Here is a 12,753-nt window from a genome sequence, read left to right as displayed (position 1 = left end):
ATTAATTATTTTATTGTTCTTAATTTCTAGTCTAAAATAACAAAATGTCACAATCCAAATTTATAGGTTTCCAAGCATATATTATTGACCAGGTACATGGTAGTTGATCATTTTGATATAGATTTGATCATTTATATATAGTTAATCTAATTATAAGCAATTGGTTCTGATGTATAGATTTGACCAGCACAATTGTTTTTGTATGTAATTAACTAACAACTAAGTCAAGACTCAAGACATATTATGGTTAAGAAGGACAACACTTTGATTGAATAATATTTTATGTTTTAATTTAAGATCATTAATTAATAGTAGTTAGCCAAACTTAGCCTCCCCTACCATAATAATAATCTTAATTTATTTTCTTAAATTTGTCCAAAGGAAGCTAGCTTCAAAGTTTGGTATTTTAGTGTGTGAAGATGATATCATCTTCATTAGGACTTTACTAATATTATAATTTCAGGTGATTATAATTAATTAGTCATGACTAAACTAAATGTACTACACATGTCCATATATAAACCATCAGAAAATGAAGTCATTATCTATATAAGCAATAAGCAATAGATTAGAATCTTAGGACGGCCATCAAGTTGGGTTAATGCTTTAGGGAATATAATCTCATTAAAAGGTGTATGGTTTCATTGAGTGGCCAGCACGGTGTCTTTGAAATGGTCTTCATCTTCTTTTATATTTTCTTCCATCATCATATGCTTTCTCTTTTTCTATGGCCCCACAAAACTCGATCGGATACAGATTCATTGTTGTAAGCAATCATGTCCGTTGATTGCAGATCGGACGATTCAGATTTAAATATCTATTTTACACTACTGTTGATAGGCAATCAGATGACTCGGATCAATTACATCGTCCTGCTGTTATTGCGGAAAATCTATTACCACAAAATTCCCCTATAGATGAATCTTTCCCATTCACACCGTCGAACATTAGTTATTTAATTAAAATCTAACAAAATCTAAATTTAAGCTCGAATGTTTCTTAGATTTTTTAATGAAGATCAAATAATAATTGATGTTTCAATTACGTGAATACAAACACCCTAACCACATATTTAAGCTCATACATTTTTTAGATTGTTTGATTAAGATCGAACAATAAGTAATATTTCAATTGTGTGAATGCATAATACCCTAATTACATAGAATCCAAATTTCTTTTATTTCGTTATTTCATGGTGGTGGTTAGAGATAATAAAGTGTGTGACTTTGTGTGGGGGTGGGGGGACTCATAAGAAGCTCCTTTTTCCCATGAAAGCAAATGAATTGTAAGGTACTAGTACATTATTAACAATGAAAAAGGAAATAATATGAATAGTGGGTTCATCTTTTAAGGGTTTGCATATCTTGATGTTATGATCAGACTTTGCCCCCCTTTCACGTTAACATATTACATATATACATATATTTTTTTTAACCAAAAATATCTTACACGCGTAATTATAGAGACTAATCCCCACAAAATAACTAAAATTTATTTAAGTGATTGACCTCTCTCAACAAATGTTTCTCCATACGCATCGGCTGGAGATCGAACTCAGGACCAAATGATTAAGAAATCCAAGTATCTATCACTTCTATCACATTAGTAACATATATACATACATTATTCTCCACTCTTTTACATCTTTAATTCAAAAAATATATATAGAAATTTTATTTATTTATATATAAGTGCTTTATTTTTTGTGTTTTTTTAAAGGTTGTTTGATGTTGGCCCATACCTTCTTCTGCAGGTTTAAGCTTTAGTATACTTTTTGTATAACAATAGAAATGACAATGACATTTTTGTCATGTTTCTTTATACTTTAATGGGACCAAGCTCATGTAGAAAGCTAACTCCAGTACATATTTTCAAACCAATTCAACTTCAGGATCTTTGTCTTTCTGTCTGTATGTATTAATCTGTATTGGAAAAGGAAATATTTTTCTTTTCCTACAATAATGGAATCATTATAATTTGCCGACAATAAATAAATAAATAAATCGAGGACCAAACATTGCAATTAAAATTAAATGGAATGGATTTAGAGTGAATCCATGCTAGTCACTTGAGAACATTTAGATGCGATGCTGCGACTCTCTTCTAATTTAACCAATATCATGAATTAGATTTTTGATTTGAGCATGTAGCAATATTAAAACTTTTAAGAAAGTTTGTCATATGTTTGAATCTCATAAGATTCAAGGGATTAATCCCTGCAATTATGCACAAAAGGATATATAATTTATGGAGAAAAAACATTTCATGCTAATCTTTGAGAAAAATTGTGAGACTTAATTTAATCATTCAAAAAATCAAAACAATTTATAGTTTTTATTTTTATAAAAATGGCAACAATTTATAGTCTTTATTTTTAAAATCATTCACCACTGTTTATACAGAGGCAAAAGAGTACATTCTAGACTAAGGAAATTAGGTCAAGAAGGATTAAAATGAAATTGCACATTTGGTGGCATTTTTGAGAATTTTTTATGATATGGTGGTGATTTTATTTGCTTGAATCATGATCATCATCCAATGGTTATGAGGAGCACGAAAATTTGATGATGTGGTCAGTTTCTAGAATGTTCTAAATGAGAATGAAGGGATGTAATGAAATTTTTTATGTATATTCTTTTTTGTGGTTTTGGTACTTTTTTTGGTTACTTATTCATATTTTTTGAAGCGTTGACTTTGGTCAAATTGGTATTTTGGTGGAATGGTTTTTATTTGGGGTAAAGGTGGAATTTTGGTAGTGGATTGTGATTTCTTAAAGGTGAACAAAAATAATATAAAAATATTAAAACTTGAGAACATTTAGATGCGGTGGTGCGACTTTCTTCTAATTTAACCAATATCATGAATTGGATTTTTGATTTGAGCATGTAACAATATTAAAACTTTTAAGAAAGTTTGTCATCCGTTTGAATCTTATAAGATTCAAGGGATTAACCCCTGCAATTGCGCACAAAAGGTTATATAATTTACGGAGAAAAAAATTTCATGCTAATCTTTGAGAAAAATTGTGAGACTTAATTTAATCGTTAAAAAAATAAAAACAATTTATAGTCTTTATTTAAAAAAAAAATGGCAACAATTTTCCCCCTACTTGAATTACCTCATAAAAGAGACAATTAAGTCTCTAACAATAATTAAAAAGAGATAACCAAGACAATTAATCCATTTGGAACGAATTGTTCAAAATAATCTGAGTTCGATTTCTAATAGAAACAGTTTTTGTTCAGACTTTATTTACCTCAACGTCAAACTATGGATTATCGATGTCTCTTTTTTTGGAAATCAAAGGATTAATATAAATAATAATAATAATAATAATTTAATCTACGACAATAACATGATTTTTTTTTTTGACAAAACAATAACATGATATTTAAAAATAGATAATTTGGTTCGATTAAGCATGTGCTCCCCACATGTTCTCGAACATACATTATTCATAGTTAAGAACTTTGAAAACTTCATACCAATATCATATTAATCTAGATAATTTGGTCTTTAAGAAAAATGTCCCTAAACAATTTCTTCTTCTATAAATCGTTCATACTCTGTTTCTTTTCTTCATTAGATTTCAAGAAATCGTTATCTATATAAATACATTATTCAGATAATTGTTCCTTCCTTTTTCTTTTCTGATGGCATGGTTCATGTAAGGACCAAGTTATTCCGGTTTTTATTTCTTAGAAATAAAAAGTCACTTTTATTCTTCTCAGACCAAATTAATCCATTTTCACTTTTATTTCATGGGTCAGTGTTTAGAATTTTTCTCTTTTCACCTCCGACGTTTCTTTTTTACTCCGAAATATGCAGAAAATTTCAAAAAAACATTTTTCGAAGTTTCTTTCGGTGTAAATTTCAGTAAAATTTACACTAAAAAAAATTTGGAAGACGTTTTTCGAATTTTTCTACATGTTTTTGGGTAAAAAGGAAAGTGGGATGTAGGGGGAGAAACTGTCCGGTGTTTAGCCCGTCTTTCATTACAGGTTTGAATGAGATGAGTCTACCACCGTTAATTGATCTAACCTGTTTAACTTGCTAAAAAATGGGCGGAGACGGGACAGGTCGGTCCATCGGATTAAAATACTTTAGAAAAAAAATTCTTTGTTTACACTTAATTTTTACTAATAAGTCGCGATCTCAAATTTTTTTTTTTTTTGGTAGAGACTATCTCAATTTTCTTCTCCATAGATTATACATAAAAAGTCATTTAATTTCATGATTTTAGTTTCTAATAATTTATCAATTGGTGAACTCAATTTTTTTTTGTCTTGTTGGTTTATTAAAGATTTAAAGATGAAACATGGATGTTTGAATGATAATTTCCATATTTTTTGTAGACTCAATATTACATATATGCTTGAATATTATTCTGTTTTGTATGTCATGTATTATATATATAAATCCTGTATGCCCTGTATGATTTTTATCATATTCAATATTTGAGTATGAGTTAGGTTGGTTTATATAAATCCTAGATAGTTGTGGAATTGCCTATCTAAACCCTAATCCACAAACCAATGAAAACCTTTCATTTAGCCACATCATCCACTTACATCCATTTAATGTGGGGTACTAATTGTAATTATTATTATTATTATTATTATTATTAATATTTTGGGTTATTATTCATTTTAAAATTTTTTTTTTATTTTATTATTTTGTGTATTTTATTGTCTTTTTTTCAAAAAAGTTAATGTTTTTGCTAATAATCTTTTGTCCAATCTTTATAAATATAAGGAGTTGGTCGCCCTGTATGATTTTTATCATATTCGATATTTGAGTATGAGTTAAGTTGATTTATCTTTACTCCAATAAGTTTCAAATTAATATAAATGTCAAATTCGATAATACAGTAGTTTTTTGGTAAGAGATAATGAAGTAGTTTATCCAACTCAGAATCCTCCAATGAGATTTATAATATAAATAAAAACTTATGTTTCAACATCGATTGTTTTCCATGGTCAATTATATGTTCATTTCCATAGTTATTTTGAAGAATGAGTTAAAGATATTGTTAATCAATGTTAATGAAGAAGATACCAAAGTAACTTCAAATGTGATGTATAAATAAGTTTTTTAAATGTATAAACATCTATATATATAATTCTTAGATAGTTGTGCAACCGCTAATCTAACCCTAATCCACGTCAGTCACTTATATCCATTTAAACCACCCAATAATGTTACATCACTTCTACTTACATCATTGTCATCTCTATATATTTTTTCATATCATACATTTATATACCTATGACTTTTCATTATACACCCACTCAACTAATTATAATAGGTTTTACTAAATTATACACACTAATTAATCTTTTATACTATATATTGAATTATCGTGTCCAATTAAGAATCAAATAGTTTTTTGGTAAGAGATAATGAAGTAGTTTATCCAACTCAGAATCCTCCAATGAGATTTATAATATAAATAAAAACTTATGTTTCAACATCGATTGTTTTCCATGGTCAATTATATGTTATCATTTCCATAGTTATTTTGAAGAATGAGTTAAAGATATTGTTAATCAATGTTAATGAAGAAAGTACCAAAGTAACTTCAAATGTGATGTATAAATAAGTTTTTTAAATGTATAAACATCTATATATATAATTTCTAGATAGTTATGCAACCACTAATCTAACCCTAATCCACGTCAGTTACTTATATCCAATTAAACCACTCAATAATGTCACATCACTTCTACTTACATCATTGTCATCTCTATACATTTTTTCATATCATACATTTATATACCTATGACTTTTCATTATACACCCACTCAACTAATAATAATAGGTTTTACTAAATTATACGCACTAATTAATCTTTTATACTATATATTGAATTATAGTGTCCAATTAAGAATCAAATGCACAATGTATGAGTATGACCACAAACCGTTTTCATAGCGACATGACAATTTATGGATTACCAACTTATTTTGGTAGACGCAATAGGATCCATTGTAATCTTTTCGAAAAGTATAAACACATCTTTAATATCTATCTTATATTTACATCACTTTTTTTTTTATTATTATTTTGTTATTGTTGATGTTATTATTATAATTTTCATAATAATTATTGTTTCAATTTATACGAATGATTTTTCAACATTACAATATAAAATACCTCATAATACCTATGCATCACACGGGTGTGGGACTAGTTAATCTAGACCTTTTGAGGTAAAGAAATCTACTAGTTTGTAGAAATATTCTTTTGTGGTCACGTGACCACACTCACAAAACAATATCAAATCATTTAATAATTTAAAAAGAAAATATTATTTAATTATATTTTTAAATATTTATTTCACTTTTGTGAGTGTGACCAAATCCAAATTATTTGGTGACATGACCACATAAGACTATCTCCTAGTTTGTAACCTACTACTTCAGTGATAATAATGATAATGATGACATGTCCATCAAAAATTAAACTAATGATATGAAATTCATTGCAAGGGACTTCTGGCTTTCCACATTATAGCAATAAGTAGGAAGTTACATTTACAAGTTTGTGTCTATATATCTTCCTCATTTTAATTAATTGTGCAACCACTTGCAAGTCTATGAATTTTCCTATAAATAAATAGCCTTTCTATTGCTTCTAACGTACACTCCCATTCAATATGGCTTCTTCTTCCACCAAAGTGTCCATGAAACTTCTCATTGACACAAAGAATGAGAAAGTTCTCTTTGCTGAAGCTTCAAAAGCTGTAGTAGACTTTCTGCTAAACTTGCTATGCTTGCCAATAGGTACTGTAGTGAAGCTGCTAAGCTCAAATGGCATGGTTGGTAGCTTAGGAAATCTGTATCAGAGTGTTGAAAATCTCAACCAGAATTACATGCTCCCAGATCAAACTAAGGATGTTCTTTTAAACCCAAGAGCTCAAAGCTCTTCAACTGAAATCTCAGGCTTCCTTACTCAGAACGATTCCAGTGACAACGACCAAGGATCTAAGTTATACATGTGCACAAATAAGTGTAATTTCCAGGTGGCATATGATAACAAAACTCAATGTCCTGGCAGTCCTGAGTATAATTATTGCTGCCATATTATGAACAATGAAGTTAATTATGTTGGAAATAAGGTTGCTGCAAAGAAAATTACCAATATTAAGAGTGGATTTGTGAAAGATGTTGTAACCTACATGGTGATGGATGATTTGGTGATTCAGCCCATGTCAACTATATCTTGCATCACACTGTTGAACAAGTTCAATGTCAAAGAGATTGGCACCTTGGAAGAAAAGGTGGTTGAGATCGGAATGGAAGAGGTAAAGTATATACGGTATCATAAATAAGCGACATCATTGGATCATAACATAATCAGTCTTATTTAGTTCTTTAGATTTATGTCTTTTTGTATTTTTTGTAACAGGGTATCAAGTTACTTAAGGCTTCTCTGCAGTCAAAGATGGTCTTGACTAGTGTTTTCATCAAGAAGACGGAATCAGATTTGGTGCTGTCAAATTAGCACACAGTAACACGCTGTTTTCAATTTAAACCGTCCGATTTGATTTTAATGGCTGAGATCAATTTGATTAGAAAAACCCAGTTTTTAATCTAAGCCGCCCGATCTGAATTTAATGGACGAGATTAAAACTGCGTTAAACTGCGTGTTTTTTGGACTGTAGCAAATCCGGGTCCATGATGGGTTTTTGGTTTTATGGCGCGGTGTAATGACGCCGGAATATTCTTGTCGTGGAAGGAACAACCGGTGGTTTGGGCTAGTGCATGGAGGCCTTGATTCGCACGTGTTTATGGTTCTTTTAGCACGTGTGTAAGTGAAGGTTGGGAATTTGGTTTTTTTTTTTTTTTTGACATTTAGTAATGGGGTTTATTTTTTGAGTTTGGTAAGTAAGACCAAAATACTTTGCATGTATTGATTAATGAAAAACAAATCATGAATTAATTTACTCTTTTTTTAAAAAATTATTTATTAATAGTATTTCATTTCTTTATCGTTTCGTTGTTAATATGTTATGTTAGTAATCAGACGTCTGAATCTGATCATTTATAAATTTCACTCTGTTAAATGTTTGAGTTCAATCACAGTTACATTAATTTTGAGACTTGTGATAATTCTTTTAGTTTGTCAAATATAGTACTATAAGTTATGATATTAGGATTGAATTTATTGAGATATACTTCAGTTGTATAGTGCTATGACTATGAATATTTGTGAAAAGAATATGACATCCCATACTATATGGAACCAAAATATATTCAAGAATTTAGTTCAGCCATATATATATATATATATATATATATATATATATATATCTGTAATTTTCTAAAAGTGTAGATAATTTAAAAAAATGTAAAGCATGATATTAAATTTGAACCGAGTATTTCATGCTAGAATTTGAATAAGTCTTTTTGCCCAACTTTTAGTGAGTAGGGTAATCACTTTTAATTCTTTTTAAGTTTATCATAAAACTTGGGACCATTTTCAGCTAAGACACAACAAAAAAAAACTTAGGAACTTTTCATAATCTAAGGAAAATAGTAATGCATCCGGTGGTTGTGAAATTAACAATTAATTATTTTATTGTTCTTAATTTCTAGTCTAAAATAACAAAATGTCACAATCCAAATTTATAGGTTTCCAAGCATATATTATTGACCAGGTACATGGTAGTTGATCATTTTGATATAGATTTGATCATTTATATATAGTTAATCTAATTATAAGCAATTGGTTCTGATGTATAGATTTGACCAGCACAATTGTTTTTGTATGTAATTAACTAACAACTAAGTCAAGACTCAAGACATATTATGGTTAAGAAGGACAACACTTTGATTGAATAATATTTTATGTTTTAATTTAAGATCATTAATTAATAGTAGTTAGCCAAACTTAGCCTCCCCTACCATAATAATAATCTTAATTTATTTTCTTAAATTTGTCCAAAGGAAGCTAGCTTCAAAGTTTGGTATTTTAGTGTGTGAAGATGATATCATCTTCATTAGGACTTTACTAATATTATAATTTCAGGTGATTATAATTAATTAGTCATGACTAAACTAAATGTACTACACATGTCCATATATAAACCATCAGAAAATGAAGTCATTATCTATATAAGCAATAAGCAATAGATTAGAATCTTAGGACGGCCATCAAGTTGGGTTAATGCTTTAGGGAATATAATCTCATTAAAAGGTGTATGGTTTCATTGAGTGGCCAGCACGGTGTCTTTGAAATGGTCTTCATCTTCTTTTATATTTTCTTCCATCATCATATGCTTTCTCTTTTTCTATGGCCCCACAAAACTCGATCGGATACAGATTCATTGTTGTAAGCAATCATGTCCGTTGATTGCAGATTGGACGATTCAGATTTAAATATCTATTTTACACTACTGTTGATAGGCAATCAGATAACTCGGATCAATTACATCGTCCTGCTGTTATTGCGGAAAATCTATTACCACAAAATTCCCCTATAGATGAATCTTTCCCATTCACACCGTCGAACATTAGTTATTTAATTAAAATCTAACAAAATCTAAATTTAAGCTCGAATGTTTCTTAGATTTTTTAATGAAGATCAAATAATAATTGATGTTTCAATTACGTGAATACAAACACCCTAACCACATATTTAAGCTCATACATTTTTTAGATTGTTTGATTAAGATCGAACAATAAGTAATATTTCAATGAATTTAATTTATATGCACCGTCGGTGTAAAGATATTTTGCACATGCGTCCAATAATATACAGACACATCATGTATGGTCATTAAAAACACATGATGTGTCACATTCATTAAATAATGTGGCAACGCGTCATTGGATGTATGTGTAAAAAAAAATTACACCGACGGTGCACAGCAATTAAACTCTATTTCAATTGTGTGAATGCATAATACCCTAATTACATAGAATCCAAATTTCTTTTATTTCGTTATTTCATGGTGGTGGTTAGAGATAATAAAGTGTGTGACTTTGTGTGGGGGTGGGGGGACTCATAAGAAGCTCCTTTTTCCCATGAAAGCAAATGAATTGTAAGGTACTAGTACATTATTAACAATGAAAAAGGAAATAATATGAATAGTGGGTTCATCTTTTAAGGGTTTGCATATCTTGATGTTATGATCAGACTTTGCCCCCCTTTCACGTTAACATATTACATATATACATATATTTTTTTTAACCAAAAATATCTTACACGCGTAATTATAGAGACTAATCCCCACAAAATAACTAAAATTTATTTAAGTGATTGACCTCTCTCAACAAATGTTTCTCCATACGCATCGGCTGGAGATCGAACTCAGGACCAAATGATTAAGAAATCCAAGTATCTATCACTTCTATCACATTAGTAACATATATACATACATTATTCTCCACTCTTTTACATCTTTAATTCAAAAAATATATATAGAAATTTTATTTATTTATATATAAGTGCTTTATTTTTTGTGTTTTTTTAAAGGTTGTTTGATGTTGGCCCATACCTTCTTCTGCAGGTTTAAGCTTTAGTATACTTTTTGTATAACAATAGAAATGACAATGACATTTTTGTCATGTTTCTTTATACTTTAATGGGACCAAGCTCATGTAGAAAGCTAACTCCAGTACATATTTTCAAACCAATTCAACTTCAGGATCTTTGTCTTTCTGTCTGTATGTATTAATCTGTATTGGAAAAGGAAATATTTTTCTTTTCCTACAATAATGGAATCATTATAATTTGCCGACAATAAATAAATAAATAAATCGAGGACCAAACATTGCAATTAAAATTAAATGGAATGGATTTAGAGTGAATCCATGCTAGTCACTTGAGAACATTTAGATGCGATGCTGCGACTCTCTTCTAATTTAACCAATATCATGAATTAGATTTTTGATTTGAGCATGTAGCAATATTAAAACTTTTAAGAAAGTTTGTCATATGTTTGAATCTCATAAGATTCAAGGGATTAATCCCTGCAATTATGCACAAAAGGATATATAATTTATGGAGAAAAAACATTTCATGCTAATCTTTGAGAAAAATTGTGAGACTTAATTTAATCATTCAAAAAATCAAAACAATTTATAGTTTTTATTTTTAAAAAAATGGCAACAATTTATAGTCTTTATTTTTAAAATCATTCACCACTGTTTATACAGAGGCAAAAGAGTACATTCTAGACTAAGGAAATTAGGTCAAGAAGGATTAAAATGAAATTGCACATTTGGTGGCATTTTTGAGAATTTTTTATGATATGGTGGTGATTTTATTTGCTTGAATCATGATCATCATCCAATGGTTATGAGGAGCACGAAAATTTGATGATGTGGTCAGTTTCTAGAATGTTCTAAATGAGAATGAAGGGATGTAATGAAATTTTTTTTGTATATTCTTTTTTGTGGTTTTGGTACTTTTTTTGGTTACTTATTCATATTTTTTGAAGCGTTGACTTTGGTCAAATTGGTATTTTGGTGGAATGGTTTTTATTTGGGGTAGAGGTGGAATTTTGGTAGTGGATTGTGATTTCTTAAAGGTGAACAAAAATAATATAAAAATATATTTTTTTGAATTTTTGAAATAATAATAAAATAATGGGAATATGTGGAAAATAAAATATGATGAAAAATGGGGATAGGACAAAATTAGGGTATGACATATGACACTCCATATAAGCAATCGTATCGACCACGAATAAGCATAACAACTACCTTCCCTTTGCCGTTGAAAATTGGAGAATACTCTCATGTTCTTGTTTTTCTTTCTTATATATTATTTATAGCTATATGACTCTATATATAGAGCTACAAAAATAACAAACTTCTAAATCACATCTTTTAAAAAATACAAACTAATCCTAAAAATTCTAAATTCTAAACATATCCTTACTAAACAGAAATATAAATCATAAATCCTAATATTATCTTATTTGAAATATAAATCTAAACTATATTTAAATCTAAAATCTTCAAAAAGATATATGATTTTTTGTGTTTTTTTATTACGGAATTTGGTGGGATATATTTTTATGTTTAAACGAAGAAGAAAATAGATTGATGTAGAGATAGTAGAAAAATATGTTTAAACAAGTTCGATTTCTAGAATGTAAACGAGTTTGCTTTCTAGAATGCGAACTCTTTTTTTTCATAATATTTTCATTCATGGGGCACATACGTTGAGTTTGAGCTAAAAATATTGTCACTCGTTACTTAGAGTGCGAAAAGTGCTCACATCCTAAAAAGCAAGAGAGCTAAATTAATCATTTCAGAAAGTGGCTGAGATATTTCAGGATGCGCGTAAAGTAGCATTCTAACACAAATTCTCATGCTCAATTTTATCAAACTCTCTTGCTTGAAAGTTCTGACTTATTCCCCTCTTAAATTTTACTACTATCTCTACATTTTTCTGTAAAAATATATTTTACACTTTTCTTTTAATTTTTTTTTATTTCAGGAGATAGTAGAAAAATTTAAGCTCATTTTGTCCTTGAAAAATATCCGGAACGCAGAAATCGAAGTTTTTCTAGTACAAATTTAGGAAAAATTTGAAAAACATAAACCGAAGTTTTTCTTCAAAGAAAAAAAAAATCGATAAATAGAAACCGAAGTTTTCATCTAAGGACAAAAAAGGAAATCTAAAAGGGAAAAAAAAATATGGGAGGCCGAAAGAGAAATTATCTAATTTTTTTTTTTGTCAAGTAGCCTGATGGCTAGAAAATCCACCTTAAAGGTGAATAAGTGGAGTGTCCCG

General features: G+C 29.0%; 1 protein-coding gene across 1 annotated transcript; it reads left to right on the top strand.

Annotated features, from left to right (window-relative positions):
- Window positions 1–6,437: 6,437 nt before the first annotated feature.
- Window positions 6,438–7,993, top strand: LOC123906317. The gene is made up of 2 exons (XM_045956217.1): window positions 6,438–7,306; window positions 7,411–7,993. Exons 1-2 carry the CDS (start codon window positions 6,659–6,661, stop codon window positions 7,504–7,506), a joined length of 744 nt encoding a protein of 247 aa, XP_045812173.1. The 5' UTR covers window positions 6,438–6,658; the 3' UTR covers window positions 7,507–7,993.
- The last annotated feature ends 4,760 nt before the right edge of the window (window positions 7,994–12,753 follow it).

Source organism: Trifolium pratense, linkage group LG2 (assembly GCF_020283565.1).
Source record: "Trifolium pratense cultivar HEN17-A07 linkage group LG2, ARS_RC_1.1, whole genome shotgun sequence".
Classification (NCBI taxonomy): Eukaryota; Viridiplantae; Streptophyta; class Magnoliopsida; order Fabales; family Fabaceae; genus Trifolium; species Trifolium pratense.
This window is presented reverse-complemented; position numbering and strand designations above follow the sequence as displayed.